General features: G+C 35.4%; 3 protein-coding genes across 5 annotated transcripts; 2 read left to right on the top strand and 1 right to left on the bottom strand.

Moving 5' to 3' along the window:
- Positions 1-466: 466 nt before the first annotated feature.
- LOC103328040 (uncharacterized) lies at positions 467-1,849 on the bottom strand. Its single transcript, XM_008230427.3, has 2 exons — positions 1,718-1,849; positions 467-1,121 (listed from the first exon to the last, which is right to left on the bottom strand). Exons 1-2 carry the CDS (start codon positions 1,769-1,771, stop codon positions 705-707), a joined length of 471 nt encoding a protein of 156 aa, XP_008228649.2. The 5' UTR covers positions 1,772-1,849; the 3' UTR covers positions 467-704.
- Positions 1,850-3,307: 1,458 nt separating this feature from the next.
- On the top strand, positions 3,308-4,709 carry LOC103328041 (uncharacterized). The gene is made up of 4 exons (XM_089050725.1): positions 3,308-3,434; positions 3,568-3,693; positions 3,792-3,854; positions 4,291-4,709. Exons 1-4 carry the CDS (start codon positions 3,372-3,374, stop codon positions 4,453-4,455), a joined length of 417 nt encoding a protein of 138 aa, XP_088906851.1. The 5' UTR covers positions 3,308-3,371; the 3' UTR covers positions 4,456-4,709.
- Positions 4,710-6,077: 1,368 nt separating this feature from the next.
- BRCC36A (Mov34/MPN/PAD-1 family protein) lies at positions 6,078-13,693 on the top strand. 3 transcript variants are annotated; one of them, XM_089050935.1, is made up of 11 exons: positions 6,097-6,390; positions 7,276-7,349; positions 7,775-7,901; positions 8,603-8,689; positions 9,675-9,760; positions 9,863-10,072; positions 11,319-11,503; positions 12,375-12,533; positions 12,618-12,698; positions 12,796-12,850; positions 13,231-13,693. In XM_089050935.1, exons 4-11 carry the CDS (start codon positions 8,605-8,607, stop codon positions 13,471-13,473), a joined length of 1,104 nt encoding a protein of 367 aa, XP_088907061.1. In that variant the 5' UTR covers positions 6,097-6,390; positions 7,276-7,349; positions 7,775-7,901; positions 8,603-8,604; the 3' UTR covers positions 13,474-13,693. The 3 variants fall into 3 exon arrangements, with proteins under 3 accessions (XP_088907060.1, XP_088907059.1, XP_088907061.1); XM_089050934.1 differs by lacking the exon at positions 7,276-7,349 and having other exon boundaries at positions 6,078-6,390; positions 12,796-12,876; positions 13,231-13,373; XM_089050933.1 differs by lacking the exon at positions 7,276-7,349 and having other exon boundaries at positions 6,090-6,390.
- The last annotated feature ends 3,154 nt before the right edge of the window (positions 13,694-16,847 follow it).

The following is a 16,847-nucleotide window of genomic DNA, read 5'->3' as shown; positions in this document are numbered from 1 at the left end:
TCATATATCAAACTATTCACAACGGATCTTTAAACAAATCTCAAACATCTCATCATATAGATTTCTAGAGACCAATTCCTAGAGATTCAATTATGGAAGATTGCTCTGCCACCTTGAGGAAATGATTTCCAAGTTCCAACTGATGAAAATGCCAATTGTGATCCTACTATTCTTGCTACAACGGAAACGATTCCGAATTAGTTGGAGTTAAGGGGATGCATGTGACAAGTTTCTATTTAACAAGATGGCATGCATGTGACAAGTTTCTATTTGTTTAACCACAACCACATGCCCTCTTCACCCAAAGGTGCATGGTTTACATGATTGTTTATTGCAGTAAAACTACAGCGCTCAAATACTTGATCGTTATAACTTTTTTTTCTTTTCTTTTTGCCATGGTTAGGAAGGGAAGCGGTAAATACTTTCACACAGCGGTGCCATGAGGAATGGAACTGCAAAATCCCACTGAGTTAAAACCCCAGACTTCGTTATAAACTTGTTATTCATATAAATAACTGGAAAACCATACAACATTAATCCCAACTCAGCGAGAGGGAAGCACAGGACTTCTGAAACATGCCCAACATAAAAACAACACAACATATATCAAACCAACACCACCTGAAATTTAACCAAACAAACAATTTTTCTTTGCCACTAACTTATAAAATCCTATAAATTACTAATATTTATAGCCCGTCAGTTCAAGTTCCAGTGCCAGTGCCAGTGCCAGTGCCAGCCTTCTTATCAGAAATCCCAGTTTCAACTTTCTCCTCATCATTCTTGGCCAGCCCAAAAGTGCTTTTCACAGCATCAGCAGCACCCTGAGCCATGTGCTTCATCTGTTCTCCAGTCTGCTGCAGTACCCCACTGGTTTTCTCTTTGCCATGCTCGGCTGTCTCTCTGGCCTTCCGGGCTGCTTCTTCTGCCCTCTGTTTTGCAGCCTCTGCCTTCTCTGCTGCCTTGTCTTTGACTTGGTAGGTAGCTCCCTGGGTTTTGTCCTTGGCTGCTTGGCCTGTCTCGGATGTCTTGTCCCTTGTTGCTTGGGTTGTGTCTTGGGCCTTGTCCCTTCCTTCTTGGGCCCTCTCCCCTATTGAGCCCATCATCTGGCCAGCCTTTTCCTGAGAGACCAAGGGTAAAACCATAAAATCTCAATGAATATTGCATCACTACTTTTTATTGTTTTATTTTTATAAATAATAAAAGCGGTAGTCTAAACTACAAATGGGAAATATATTTCTCACGCACTACCAAGATGTCGTACCATGAGAGGTTAGAAGATGAGATCATTTATCTATAAGTCAAGGACTTTTTCCCATTGAGAAAAAGACCGTTGGGTCATCACTACTGCTTCTAAGTATACACAAAAATATTCCCTTTGTATGTATTTGATGTTTCAAAAAATCATTATCAACCACATAGTGAACGCAGAATTTCACTCAAAACAGTCAAATTAACCGTCTGATAATATAACATACATGACAGTCACTACTATACATTCACAAAAATACTCTTTGTATTTTCACACTTGATGTTTCAGAAATTCAATTTGAACAACACAAGTGAACATAAAATTTCACTTAAAAACAAAGTCCTATTAACAGTCTAATAACATAACACACGGTAACAAAATACAAACAATAATAGAAAACTAACAATCTAATAACATAACACACAATATCAAAGTACAAACAATAACAGAAAACTAGGTAAATACCTCAGCTTGGCCCTTGGCTTCACCAGCTCCGTAGCTCTGCTTCTGGGATGCCATTTTTGCCTTCTAAAAAAGTGAATAAGAGCGATGTATTTAGAGTTTATCAAAATTGTGTGCGTCTTCCAACTTTGAGATATATGCTGATGAGAAGGAACGGTGGCAGTATGCATGGTATATATAGCATTCTCATGTGGGCTGGCTGGTCAACATGTGTCCACTTTGTTGACACGTCGTATGACACGTGCTTTGCTTTCTGAAACTCTGACATGCAAGTGTTGGATGTGGAGGGTTTACACGATTGTTTATTACTGTGCTCTATTTTTAGAAAACTTGTAAATAAACCGTTTACATCACATTGCAATAAAAATTTGGGAGTTTCACTAAAACACTCAAAATAGGGGTTGAAATTATAAAAAAATCCAAGCACTATTTAAACATATAAACACACCAAAACCCATCATTACACACACTCAAAACTCATTTATAAACACACCTAAAAAGTTGACTTTGGAGTTGATTTTGAGTGTGTTTCTATGTTTAAATAGTGCTCGGGTTTTTTTATAAATACATGTCTAGGATTGAGTTTATTTATAAATTTGTATAAAAAATTTCAGGGAAAAAAAAAAACATTGCCATAAAATTTTTAGGGGTAGGTAAGGGGTTTGTAACTCAACTGGTTAAGAACATATTTACTCTTACATCTTAGATTTTAAGTTCAATTCATTATTCTCTCAATATCGCTTGTATAAAAAAAAAAAAAAATTAGTGATCCATATGAGATTATTTAGGAACTAGGTTCAATTTGCTTGTTAAATAATATCGACAAGGGTGGTGCTATTTGTACTCTATTTATTGACCACATTGATGATTATCTCTCTAATAGAGGTCTGTTCAGAGAATAATGTTAGCCAAAAACAAAAATAGCAGGAAACCTGTAATTTGGGTTAAATAATTTCGAGATCACCAGTTAATATATATATATATATATTTTTTTTAGTACAAACAATAGTCTAAATTACAGGAGAGGGAGGGTTTCTCATACACACATAACCAAGATGTCATGGGGTTTGAACCTGAGACCTCTAGTCTGCAAGTCAAGACCCTTTTTTCCACTGGACTAGACCTCGTTGGGATAATTTTCTTAATATGTTATAATTGGGTTAAAATGTTTAATTTCAATTCAATAAAGTATTTTCTTTTAATAAAAATATTAGAGTCTTTTCCTTCCACTACTTCACATGAGTGTTTCCTTATATGTTGTTTAATATGTTACACATATGAGAGCAGTTATCATTTGAAAGAAAAATACTACAATAATCAGAAAAATACTCAAACAACTAGTATAATTTGCACAAGGCCAACAAGAAAATAAGCCATTAATTTCTTATGGTAATTAAGCTTAATTAATCCTCCCGGAGCCTATGCCAAGGGACTCTCTTTCTTGACTAAGCAAACCTGTTTGAAACAGTCCCCTATCAATACATGCCATCCATGCTACTGATTAAACGCAAAAAAATGGGGTAGGAAACTTTGAAGTGGCAAGAATAGGAGACTTTGAGAATCTATATATACTCTTCAAATGGAAGAGCTTTGCATTGTGCATTCTTACTTTGAAATTTGAGTCAATTTGATTGAAGAAACAAAATCAAGCACAAAAATGGCAAGCCACCAAAATCAGGATTTGAGTCACAAGGCAGGCGAGTTGACTGGTCAAGCTCAGGCAAGTTATAACTGTGATTAATTTTGTATAATATGAAATTAGGGTTGGTGTTTTGTAATCAATTTTTCATCCCATCAAGTTAATCCATGTTTTTTTTAAATTAATATTTTCCTGATCTAATTAATTTGTGTAGGTAAAGAAAGATGAGTTTCTAAACCAGGCATCAGATATGTCTCAATCTGTCCAGAATAAGGCATCAAATGCATCTCAGTCTGTCCAGAACAAGGCATCAAATGCATCTCAGTCTGTCCAGAACAAGGCATCAAATGCATCTCAATCTGCTCAGGACAAGGCATCAAATGTATCTCAGTCTGCCCAGACAAGGCATCAAATGTATCTCAATCTACCCAGGACAAGGCATCAAATGCATCTCACACTGCCCAAGACATCAAGGACCAAGCCACCCATCTCCTTCAACAGGCAATCACTTCCTCCCCTTTCCTTATTATTTCAATGATATTTGTTCTTAAATATATGTAGTATAAGAAGTTACTCAGAATTTAATCAAACATATAAGCCAATTCAATTAGTATCATCTCATTACTCTAATTAGTGATAAAAAAAAAGCTAGTCCAAATCAACCTCACTCTATGATTATCTTTCAGTACTCCAAATTCACTTTTTATTATATTAAAACATTCACCTAATGTAAATGTGAGTTAGGTCAATTAGTCAAGGTAGTGTGTGTGTCTTTTTGCACTCGAGTTCGACTCATTCTCTATACATTAAAATAATTTAAAATATCATTCTTGTCAAAAACATTAACATAATAAATACAAAATGACAAATTGGGAATGTGATTAATATAACTATATTCTTGTATATATATGCATGTTACAAGTGTGTTTGATTGCAGACAAGTGAGCAAGTGAAAAACATGGCTCAAGGAGCAGCTGAAGCGGTTAAGAGCACTTTGGGAATGAACAACCCAAACGACCCAAACAGTAACCCAAGCAATGCAAACATGAACCCAAGCAACCCAAGCAAACCAAGCATTAACCCAAACAACCCAAGGATTTAAAGTGCTTTCTTCAATAATGCTAGGCTTTGCCTTCACTCGCATCTAAAGTTTCGATGACGTGGTGTCATGGCAATTAGCCCTCCGCTGTGGAAATGGCTATGTTTTGTTTTCTTTCAGATGCAACATATTGTATTTTTTTCCCTTTGTGTTTTGGTTTTTGGTAAATAAAAGAAGACATCCATATTCCTTCTTTGTTAAGAGTGTTGTGAAAATGGATTAATGTTAAGAAAAGAAAAAAGAGTGTGGTTCTCATATCCTTATTTTTGTCTCTTTAAATTTTCTCTAATCTCTATTTTTACTATTTAACGGTAAAAGAGTCGTGCCATAAATACCATATACTGATAGCTAATACATCTCGCACAAAAAAATCTTATGTACGATTTTTCGAAAAAAAATATGATCAATAATTGTGATACAACTAAATCTAATTTTGCACTATGCAAGAGGAGTGCAAATAGAACTTTTGTTATTATTATATTTTGTAAATCTGATGTGTCAACATAAGATTTATGTAAAGAAGCATCTCCAGTAATGCTAGCCAAAATTTAGTTAATTTAACTTTGAATAATTGTTTCTTTAAATTAAAACCCATTTTTACTTCAAACTTTGTACATTAGAAGGACATGTCTAGCTTCATTTTCTTCTCATGACTAGCCACTTTTTTTTTTTTAAAAAAAAAAACCCCACCCCCCTCTATCTTCGTCTTATTTTTCCCTCTTTCTTCATCTCTCTTGATCTTTTGCTATTCTTTCGGGTTGTTGTTTTTAGTCAAGTATAGATTTGTGTATTGCACGCGTCTTTGATGTATGGTTGATTTTTTTTTTTTTTGAGAATTAGCAATAGATACATTGCATTGGAGAGGGGGCACTTATCCTGAGATTCGAAGAGGTGACCAAGGTGGGGAAGGGGGAGGGACCTCACCACTGAGGTAAACCCCTCGGTCTGCTGATTTTATTTTATTTTAATGAATATCGATGTTTGATAAATAAAAAACACGAACAAGTTGATATATTAATGACTCATTGAAGTTATGTGTGTCCACGTGTTCACGTGTGAAATTTGTTGAAGTCAATTAATAAATGACTTGTAAAGAGTATATGGGTAATTTTATATAAAAAAAACTTAAAATATATCTTTTACATTTCTTCTTCTCATATAAACAGAATAACTCAAAAATCACCCAGAGAAACGAAGATAACAAAGTATTACTATTATGTTAAGTTTTTTTCTTGCACTAGACTTAAAGTGGACTTTAGATTAATAAAAATTTAAATTCCCATATGACATGTAAACTCTAATAAAAAGTGATTAACTAGTTTTCGGTCTAGTGATTTTCTTCTATAATCTAAATTCAGATTCGAATTGATGCTCTATCATAACTGTGGAAGTAAGTCCCAATGCGTAAGTCATCAAAATGCACCAAGTGTGGGCTAAAATATGCGATAGATGTGAAAGAAAATATTTTTGAGCCATGCCCACCACCACCACCTACCTCACCAAGAAATTAAAAACGAAAGTCAGATTAAAATGACATCAGCATATCAAAATCAAAAGCTATTCAACCCGATTGAGATGAGTACCATAATTACAATCTAGAACTTAGCGTACCAAATCACTGCCCCAAAAAGAGCCAGAGATCTTCTAACAACACAACCCAGGGTACAACGAGGCACTGTGTTTGCAACCTCGAAAAAAGTTGGGAATCAATTTCTCTCATTTTTCTCTTCTTCTTCTTCTTCTTCTTCTTCTTCCTCCTCTTGTTGCAGAGCCAGAGAGTAGGGAGAGAAAGCCACAATTTGTAGAGAGAGAAAGAGAGCGAGAAGAATGTCTTTAACGGGTGTGAAAATGTCCGAGGACGTTTGGTTGACATGTCTCACTCATGCATTGTCCACCGAGACCGAGGAGATCATGGGCCTCCTTCTTGGTGATATTGAGGTACACTCTCTGCCATTTCCATCTTCAAATTCTTTGGCTTCTACTTATGTTATGCATGTATTAGGTTTTCTTACTGTACGGCTGTTGAAATTGCTTGATCGGTTTGATGCTTGGAGTAAATGTAGAGCTGGAATAGTTTGGGTATTTGGGGTTGTTTTCTGAAATGGTTTAGAAAGGTTAGGTTTAACGAGCTTAGTTGTTTTTTCTTTGAATTTTGGGTCAGTTTAGATTTCGAATTTGGCAAATTAATGTTCCTTGCTAACTAGACTAGTTCTCGGGGTTTCCTCTAATTCGATTGGTACTTTAATAAGTTTACTCTGGGTTTCATAATTATTAAAAACCACTGAGTACATGTGTTCAAATGCAAATTGTTTGATATGCTTACTTGAACTTGATTTTAGAATACTGTGCTTTGTCAGCGTTGTTATATTTTCTTCGCTAATAACTATCATTCATTTGGTTATTCTTTTAATTTCTATTCAGCTAGGAACTTTGCTAAGTCCAGATGAAATTTGAAATTTTAGCTACATTATAAAATTGCTCCATGGGCTCTATTTGGGAAGGCTTATTCAGGGCATATGACAAACGTTAGAACACTCATACAGAAATAGAACATTTACACAGAAATAAAAGGAAGCATCAGCCTTGTTTTTCTAGCAAATCAACATGCTAACTCATCTTTTATACCTGTGCATGATGTTCTTGCCTGCTCTTGGGATTTAAAGACTTGCAGTGATGCATAAAATTGGTGTTGTTTTGTATTAGGCTAGTTGATTCAGTGTTCCAGTACAAATTTCACATCCAGCACCATTTCTGGTTGCCAATTTCCAATATCTCATTGATAATGAGTTGAGACTCAATGGTTCCTTCAATATGTTGCTGCAGGGTCTTTGTTTTTGCACTCTAAGATCCCTTTCCTCGAAAAGCACTGTAATTCCATTCACTCTTGTCAGACCCAGGTGCATACAAGGAATCTAGACAAGCTTGCACAGTTTCTTGTTTCACCTGTTCTGTTGGTGTTTTGGTGCTTCTTTTTTTATTAATATTTTTTTGGCAAGTGTTTTGGTGGTTTGGTGCTTAAGTGGAAGTTCCCAGGGGCTTGGCCTTATTAATTGTTACTCATTAAGATGTGGAAGAGAAATAATTGCATGTTTGGCAATCTTCTGAAAGTGAGAAGTTTTTATAATTTTTTTTTCTTTTGTGAAGCCATTTGCTGAAGGTGATAGATATATGATGGACAACTGAATTTGGTTATGATTTATACAATGATTTTATTATAATTTGGATTTATCCGCTTTGTCTGGCTCTCTGTTTATACCTTAATTTTGTATCGCTTTCTTGTAGTATTAACATTTTCTTCCCCCAATGATGTTGGGAATTTCAGAACTCTGTAAATGGAGGTGTGACTGCACTAATTTGGGGAGCATCACCTCAAACACGATCTGATCGGAGGAAGGACCGTGTGGAGACTAATCCTGAGCAGTTGGCTGCTGCATCAGCCCAGGCCGAAATATCCTTGATGCTTTATTTTTTTATAAATATTTGAAAATTAATCTTTTTATGTTTTCATTACAAAAGGAAAAAAGCAAAAATGGGTTCTTAACATCCCTATTTAGAGAAAAACTGGTTCTAATTTCTCTCATGATCCCCCATAGTAAACATTACAGTTGATATTTTTAAAAGTGCTCTGCTTTAAGGGAAGCACTATAGGTTTTCACAATAAGCTTTGATTGTTATTGTTTGGTGAATTTTCTCCCAACTGAACTTCTAGTACTTGGATACCTTGCCATGTAAACCCATGCTTGCTTAAACTACACAGTATGACGTCAGTCACAAAAAATTATATCGTTAGGTTGTGCTGTACTTATTTAGTTTATTAGGATTTGTTTTTAACATAGTTTTCAACACTGCTTCGGCTTTAAAATTGTGATATAAATTCATAAAAAAACAAAGCTATTTTTGTTCAGCAATCTAAATCATGCCACTCAAAAGGAAAAAAAAATTTGTGAATGCATCCTCATGAGCTGGGGGTTTGAATTTTAGGTGGGCTGGAAATTTGGGAATATGTTCAGTTGGTTCAACATTTACATTCTTTAGTTATATAGCTATCATAGTTGTAGTGGCTCATGGTATTTCCATGCTCCGCATCTGTTTTGCTTCTTTACTTTTGAGGATTTTTTTTATGATACTGTGTAATTAACTCTATAGCACAGAATGACAACGTCAACAGGAAGAACAACTAGGGTGATTGGGTGGTACCATTCGCATCCTCATATTACGGTTCTTCCTTCCCATGTTGGTGAGTGTTATGTAATTACCCCTGCTTTCTGTCATTATCACATTCATTCTTCAATTTCATGAGGTGGGGCTATCATAAGTAGAGTTTAGTTATATAGCTTATCAGATTACTTGGGATTGTTATACTCATGAATCTGGGAGTTCTTCTTTGGAAAATATAAAAAGTTAATTGGTAGAAACCTGGATACATTCATGGATCATCAATCACCTCTTATATGGTGTATATTTAGTTTGTAAGTTTCCAGGATTTATAAGTATGAGTCTGCACATACTGTGCCCGAGGGAGAAAATGTAGGGCCTATAAAATGCTTTGACTGGATGGAAAGTTATGGTCGATTTCGGGGTTGTGGAATTTTGTCTTGTTTTAACCTGGATTACAAAACACAAATAAATGGAATGTGAAGTTAGCAGCCAAAGTAGCCAATAATTCAAGCTGTGATCGTTTATCATGCTTTTGCATTAAATTTTACTTTTTTACATTTCTTATCAAATTAAAGACTGCCAAATCTTAGAAACCCATCCTTCAACTTTCTCTCTGTTTTCCATCTCAGAGTCCCCAAACATGTATCCAAATAACTGTAAGACCAGACAAAAAAGGAACAAAAAAAGAGTTAATAAAGGAGGAGACTTTACAGTTAGCCAGAGAGGTTAAAGGACACTCCTTGTACATTATGTAGCAAGCTAATGTTTCCAGTAGAGCAATCAAGGATTATTTTTTTGTTGCCGCTTACATTTTCAACTGTTAGATGGTAAAGATCGAAAAGTTGAAGATGTGTGTGAAAATATGGTTTTATCTGTGGCCCATAAGTATGATCGATATATGTGTGTCAGTATGTATCGTGCTGTTACTCAACAGTAATCCATTGATATACTTTAAGTATTTTATTCTTTCTAACATTTGGACCAGATGATATTGTTATTTGTTAGACATGCTATCATAATCAGTTGCTCGAGTTGGTATTACAGCTGTGTTCTACTTTTTGCAGATGTGCGGACACAGGCAATGTATCAACTTCTAGATTCTGGGTTCATTGGGCTTATATTTTCCTGTTTTAGTGAAGATATAAACAAGGTTTGCATTATGCATGGTATTTGCAAAGTAGTGGGGATTCTTCTGCAGATATAAATGATTTTTCTTGTGACTATGTTCTTTAGTCATACTTGGTATTTTCAGGTCGGACGAATCCAAGTAATTGCTTTTCAGTCCTCAGATGGGAAGCAGCATCACATGTCAAGACCTATATCTTTATCTCCTGTAAATAAAAGTCCAGTTATAGAAGTTGAATCATCTTTAAGTACCTCTGAAAATGAACCTGCAAGATCCTTTAGAGCAGAGTGTCCTGAACAAGACACAGCTGATTCAAGAACTTCTGGAACTATAAAGGTACTATGTCCATTCCAAATTTCTAATAAAATTGCAAAAAAAGAGGAAATTAAAACAATGTTAATTGATCCTGGCAGCAGAGCCCTAATACCAGTTAGTTTTCATGATAGCTGATTACAAATCTGTGTCTTGCTACTTGTTTTACTGAGTAAATTTTTGACTATTGATCATATATATTGTTTTGATATCTTGATGTATTGTGAATGATGAAACTCATAAGTTTCTTTCCTTCCATGTAAGTTCAAAACTTAGCCTTTATGCAGATACCTAATTGCCTGTGCATCCATCCGTCCATTAATTCATATTTCCACAGCAGTGATGTTTAAATGGCAAAATTTCATTTTGATCAATATGCAATTGTCAATATATATTTTAATTATAATTGATGGACTGAGTGGGCTTGGTAATTAACTATGTTCAGCGGGTTAAGCAAATATATGAACGGACATACACAATGTGCTCACCTACCTTTGACACTTATTTAAAATCATAGTATGATTTTTTTTTTTAATAATAGTTGTACGTAAAAAAAGATATTGAGGTTAATTGGAGTATTCGTAGGATAAATATTTATCAAAAGAGAAGCTAGGTAAAATGGCTGCCTCTTTATGATGACGCAACCAGTGTTTTTTTGAGAGAGGGTCTTTGTTGTGCGCCCATATTACCCATACATAATAGTGAATTGCTGATAATTTTCCTTAGGTGGTGTTTCATTCAAACTCGTTTTGACTTGTGTGCATGTTGGCTAGTAGGATAATGGCAAAAATTACTTTAGATTGTCGTCTCCATGAAGCATGTACATAAGAAATATTATCTGGAATACATGTACGAACTATCATATAGCTTTGGAAGGATCTAGCTTGTTCCAGCTACTTTTTCCCAATATACTCAGTCATCATCTCAAATTTCATCATATGAGTCATGGAAGCAGGCATATAGCCTACCAGATTATATGACCACCCTGGTAATGACAGTTTGTAAAAAAGACAAAAAGGGAAAACAAAAGAAGAAACAAGAAAAAGGAAAAAGAAAAAGAAAGCATTGGTACTGAGTTTGTGTGCTAAGTAACTCAGTAGTTTCTTGCCCTGATTGCTTTGTTAGTGCCTGAAGTCACAGGATGTGTCTTACTGAATAGGAGCTCAATTCTAGTAGTGACAGTTTCTTGTTGCATATTTGCTTGTCTAGAGGATACTGTTTTCATGCTGCTTGCTTTATGCTATGCATAAATTATGGGTGATTTGCTTAGGGTGGGGGACGATCTTCAGACCTGGGGCTTTTGTTTGCTAATGCTGATGCAAATCATCTAGAAAAAGAAAGAATTGGAGGAAACCACCACACTAACACTTCAGACATCATCATTGCCGATATAGATCACATGGATATGTCAGAGAGCATGCAAGAAGCAATGCACCGTTCGAATTTGGATATGAGGTATGCATGACTTTGTACTCTATCCACACAGTTTCTATTTCTATTTTCATTGTGTAAATTGTGGACTTGGTACATGTTATAAGTGTTTTAACACGAGTAATAGCTTCGCTAATTAAAGAATAAATTCAAAACAGTTAGCATTTATGTCTGGCAGCAGAGTTAACAGCATTTCTGTGGCTGCCTATATTTCCTTGAAAAGAAATGAGAAAATGCCCATATTTCATTGGTTCATAAATCTGTGCCTTCTTGCCGTAAATCCATTGCCTTTGTCTAAAAGCAAGACACTTGAGAAATGGCCTAGTATTTTTATTTTTTTTGTTGGTTCCCTGGCAGAATAATGTTTTTCCCCTTTATTCCTGATCCTTCCTTGATCCCTCACTGTTATTTATGGTTGATGTAATGTTGTCTTCTGCATATTCAATTTACACATCTCTCTTCTCTCACTCATGTAAAATTCCTGGATGTTTTCATGCATCAAATTGCAGTTGAGATATGGTATACAAGTCTTGGGTGCATTTATGTTGTTTTTATAAGAAGGCATTGAGCGTGATTCAATAAAGCACCGAGAACTTTCTTGTTTATGTGGAGCTGTGGGCTTGTTTGTTAAAACATAAATGTTAGTTTGAGTAAAAATTTTGCGTTTGCTGGATGAGTCATTTAGGTCTATATCACTGTATTTTCTTGTACATTTATTTGATTTTAAGGTCTATATTTTCAATCCCACACAAAAGAGTAGAGTAAAATTATAAAAACATCCACAGTTATCCATTAATGAATGAATAAACAACGTCCAATTCCATTCTGGATTCACAAAACACAATTTTGAATTTCTAATCCTAAATGTACTTTTTTTTTATCATTTTTCTCTTAGTGGTGCCGAGTATGTCAGGAAAGAAGTTCCTCTCCATGTTTTACCGACCTCGTCTCTTATTAAACTCGATTCACCATTATTGTCATTTACGGAATTGCAACGAGTACTGTATGAAGAGGAGCGAGCAGCATATAACCAAGCTATCTCACAAAATATGAGGTGATCCATTGATATGTCATCACTTCATGTTGATCAACTCATTGTTGATTCTTTCTAATTGGTTTTGGTTTTGGTTTTGCTTAGGGATGGGAAAGTGCATCCACTTACTTACATACATCACACCTCAATGTACCAGGCTTCCATGTGCAAATTAATTGAATATTGGTGAGTTATTTGCCCACCTCTCTGTTAGTTCTTTATGCCTGGCGTTTTGGTTTTTAATGTTTTACTGACTTTCTTCCAATTTTTAAATTTTATGCAGTTTAAGTCCTGCCATAAATGCACTGCAGTGTCGGTTAAGAGAGAATGAAATTCGGGTATATAACCATGCCATTTGTAGATAGTAAGGATGGTTTGTTGATCTCAAAAGATTTTCAAGTTTGATGGAATTTTAATGGAATTAGATTGATTTAAAGTTCAATGTTGAGGTTGAGCCATTTTAAAATTTCAACCTGGACATACTTCTTCTACATCCTAGATCTTCCCGTTCCGTCATCTGGCTTGTATTCTTCATGTAGCATTCAGACTGAATGACTTTATGAAATTACATTTGATGACTTTGGTCCTTGGCCATGCACAAGTGATTCTGATGGAGGCCCCAAATTTCCTTTCTTTTAGTTCCTAGTTTGTAACATTCTAACAGAGTATCTTTCTCATGCTAACTATATTTATGGATGGATGGCCTTTGCTGAAACAGTTAGCAATGCTCACTGAAGAAGTGAAGAATTTGGAGACCGAGACACATAGAGCAAGCGAGCAAAGTTCAGGATCTCCTCGTCAAGTTCCATCGCCTCGTCAAATTTCGTCGCCTCGTCAAGTTTCGTCGCCTGTACCCCGAGGAAGTACTCCTTTAGGTCACAGGGACTTGTTTAGTCCAACTGAATCAATCAGTGCGAGAGGTCTAGCTGGTTCTGGTAGTCGAAGCCGAAAAGGATCATAATGCAGCCTCAAAGCAATCCTCTGGTGTGCACGTTGTAGATTAGCTTGAGCGTGTTGGTTTACATAAACTAGTTTTGCTAAAATGGATTGCGCCATGTATGAAATGTGTTTTGAAATTTGCATCTGGTGTAGGCGCAACCTGTATGGTGCATGCAGGTATAATGAGAAGTTAAATGGAATTCAATTGTGGTTTTATATATGGCATTTGGGATTTGAACAAATTTGTTAAGAGTGCACCTTTCTGAAGGTCCACGGGATTCTCTCCATTGCCTTTCTTATGTTCGTTCGTGTATTTTTCCTTTTGTTCTTCGGGTATGCAAGTCACCATGAAATTGAACGTATTGCGTGACCACAAGTTTACATATTAGTAGAGTTTTCGGTATTTATTACGTTTTGGTCATACAAATTGACTATACAGATCGTTGTACGCGTAAAAACAAGTAATATATTATTGATTAGCCAATAGAATCACGGTTCTGAAGCAATATAATTCAGGTAGGTCTTTAGACTCAAGTGTTCAAACTACGCAATACGCTGAACTCAATGACCCTAAACTCAATAACATGACCAAAGAAGGATATATCCGAATCCAAGCGCAATGTTGTAATGGTGAAAGAAAATCACTCTAAAAACAACAATTAAAAAACCCCATTTCAACCGTCAAAGCCACACAACAAATTTGCTTGGTTTAACTTACAATTTATATAGAAGGTATTTGGATTTATTAGGGTAATATTTAGGATGATTTATATTCGGAATAATTATGACTTGGAATAAAAAGGATTGTGGTCAAACTCGTAAGATATTATGAGCATTTGCTATGTATATAAGAAGATAACAAAACGACAAAGGACTTGTAGGTCAAGTGATTAAGAGCATTTGCTATGTATATACAAAAAGATAGCATAACGACAACGGGGCTTGTATCGAAAAAAAGAAGATAGGAAAAGGATAAAGTGGGAGTAATTAACCTATCTCCTTTTATTAGGGTTTGGTTTTTTTAAAGAGGAAAAGGAATTCAACAAATTCAGCCTGAGGAATTAATATTATTGACGAGAGTAGGATACACAAAAAAGAAAGGTACCAAGAAAATATAAGTTAGTCGTAGTCATTCATGCATGGAAACGATTCCCGAGGAGAGAGAATCGAATCATCAGCTGCCCACTTCTCTTTGCTTCTTTACAGTTTGCCTCTCTTCCCCTTTACCCTTCTCCAAGAGAATGGAGGCCAGATCTCTCCTTATGTGCAGTTCTTTTTTGAGAGAGAGAGAGAGAGAGAGAGAGAGAGAAATATTGGAATAGCAGCCGCAGCGAAGAAAAGAAAAAGGAAAAAAAAGAAAGATGGTCAAAATGAACAACACCTCGAAGACTTGTTATTCCATCATCAGCTTCACCTTGCTTTATTGAAACTCACCATTTTGCTTCTTTTTCTGTTTTTGGTTTTATCATTTTTCTCCTTTTTGAGTTTCTCTCTTCAAGATACTATTCCCATCAATACAATTAAAGAAAAAGGAAAAGAAACACCAAAATTCCGTCAGGCAATAACCCCTAATAATATATGAGTCTAACATATATACGAAATCAGTTGATAATTAACTACGCACGCGTGAATGATTGTAGTTAGCATATTCTTCAAGGATAAATATACCAGCTACGAGAATTTCTATTGTGGTAATAAAAATTTCAATTACAACGATAATTCTATGCTCTTTTTAATGTTCCAATGGGTGGTCTTGCCACATTTAGAAAGTTGGGTATTGTTTAACTCCACTTGAGCTGTCTGTAATTATGAAACGTAATAGGAATAAAGGAATATTCAAATTTGTAAAGCAAGAGCAATTTTTCCAATAAATTGACTGTCAATCTGCTGATTCTCAAAGTAAAATTGACAGAGACTAGACCCCCCTTGGGCCTTTGATGGATACAATTAAGATAACAAGTGGCCCTGCTAAGAGCTTTATGTTTAGGGAATATCTATTTCATGGAAGGAGATGCTGATTAGAATTCCACATTGTCCAATTACATTCATCCATCTGTGGGTTTCTATTTTTTTTTCCTTTTTCTGGGGGGCTGTTATTTTGTTACACCTATATATATGGATTTTTGTAGAAACGTCACCTGAACTTATACCTTAGTTTCAATTTGTCACCTCAAAGAAAAATTTAAGAGAAATGTTACCTTAATTTTTCAAAATCCATGATTTGTCATCTCAATTTAACACCATCTAATTTTCCATTCATTTTTAAGGGTATTTTAAAAATGGAATTTTTTTTATAGATATCTTTTAAACAATTAAAATGGAAAAAAAAAAAAAAAATCTCACGTTCCCTCATCTCTTGTGAGTCACTTGCGGCTCCAACCAACCCCGCTCACCTTGAAATCCATTCCCCCTTCCCTCTTCACAACCCCTTCCTCCTCTATCTACCATGAAACACCTACCCTCCACACAAAAATTCCCTCAGCCCACCCAAACAGAGTCCACCTTTTTCTTCTTCTTTTTTCTTTTTGGTATTTTTTCATTTCCATGCTCAGAGAGAGAGAGAGAGACAAAGAGAGAGAAGAGGGGGAGGGGGTCCAGTGCGATGTGTTTGGGGGCAGGTGCGGTTGGGGTGGGTGAGAAAGGGAGAGAGAGGTCTATTTTTTATTATTTATTTATTTTTTTGAAAATGGAAAGACTAAAATCCCATTAAAAATGGATGGTGTTAAAGTCAGATGACAAATAATGAGTTTTGAAAAATTAAGATGACATTTCTCCTAAATTGTTCTTTAAAGTGACAAATTAAAATTGAAGTATAAATTCAAGTGACATTTCTACAAAAATCCCAAACATATATAGGCCGTGGCAGCTCAATTTGATAGCCATATTAATGAAGTAAAGGGGGTCCCAATTAATGCCATGGTCAAAGGGCCTTTCTAGGTTCATGGTTTGTTTGATTGGTAGATTTGTAGTGAAATTAGGCTACAGAATCTGTATTTTCTTTTTGTGGGTCTTGAATTGTTGGGCTAGCGTGCTAGACCTGCAAGGCTGAATCAGATTGTTCCCTTTGGTCAGCCTAATCACTTCAATTAATCTTAAAGATGGCGGGCTAGCTTACTAGCCATCATATTGGTTGTGTGAAAACTTGTGACTTTTAATTTCAGGTTACATTTTCACTATGATCTGCTATTCTTTTCATTGCATGCCTGTATATGTTTTGCCTTTGGATATTGGAAGTAATTATTAACTTGTCCTACAATAACGATCTAGATCTCTTCATTTTCACTCTCTCACACACACACACACACACATATATATATATATATTTGATCTAGTCTCATATATGCTTCAATTATATACATCTTTGCAAAAATCTCACTTTCGTAAGAGATGTGATCA

This window comes from Prunus mume, linkage group LG4 (genome assembly GCF_029339155.1).
Source record: "Prunus mume cultivar Tortuosa linkage group LG4, ASM2933915v1, whole genome shotgun sequence".
Classification (NCBI taxonomy): Eukaryota; Viridiplantae; Streptophyta; class Magnoliopsida; order Rosales; family Rosaceae; genus Prunus; species Prunus mume.
Note: the sequence above shows the minus strand (reverse complement) of the source record. Positions and strands in the feature narration are given on the sequence as shown.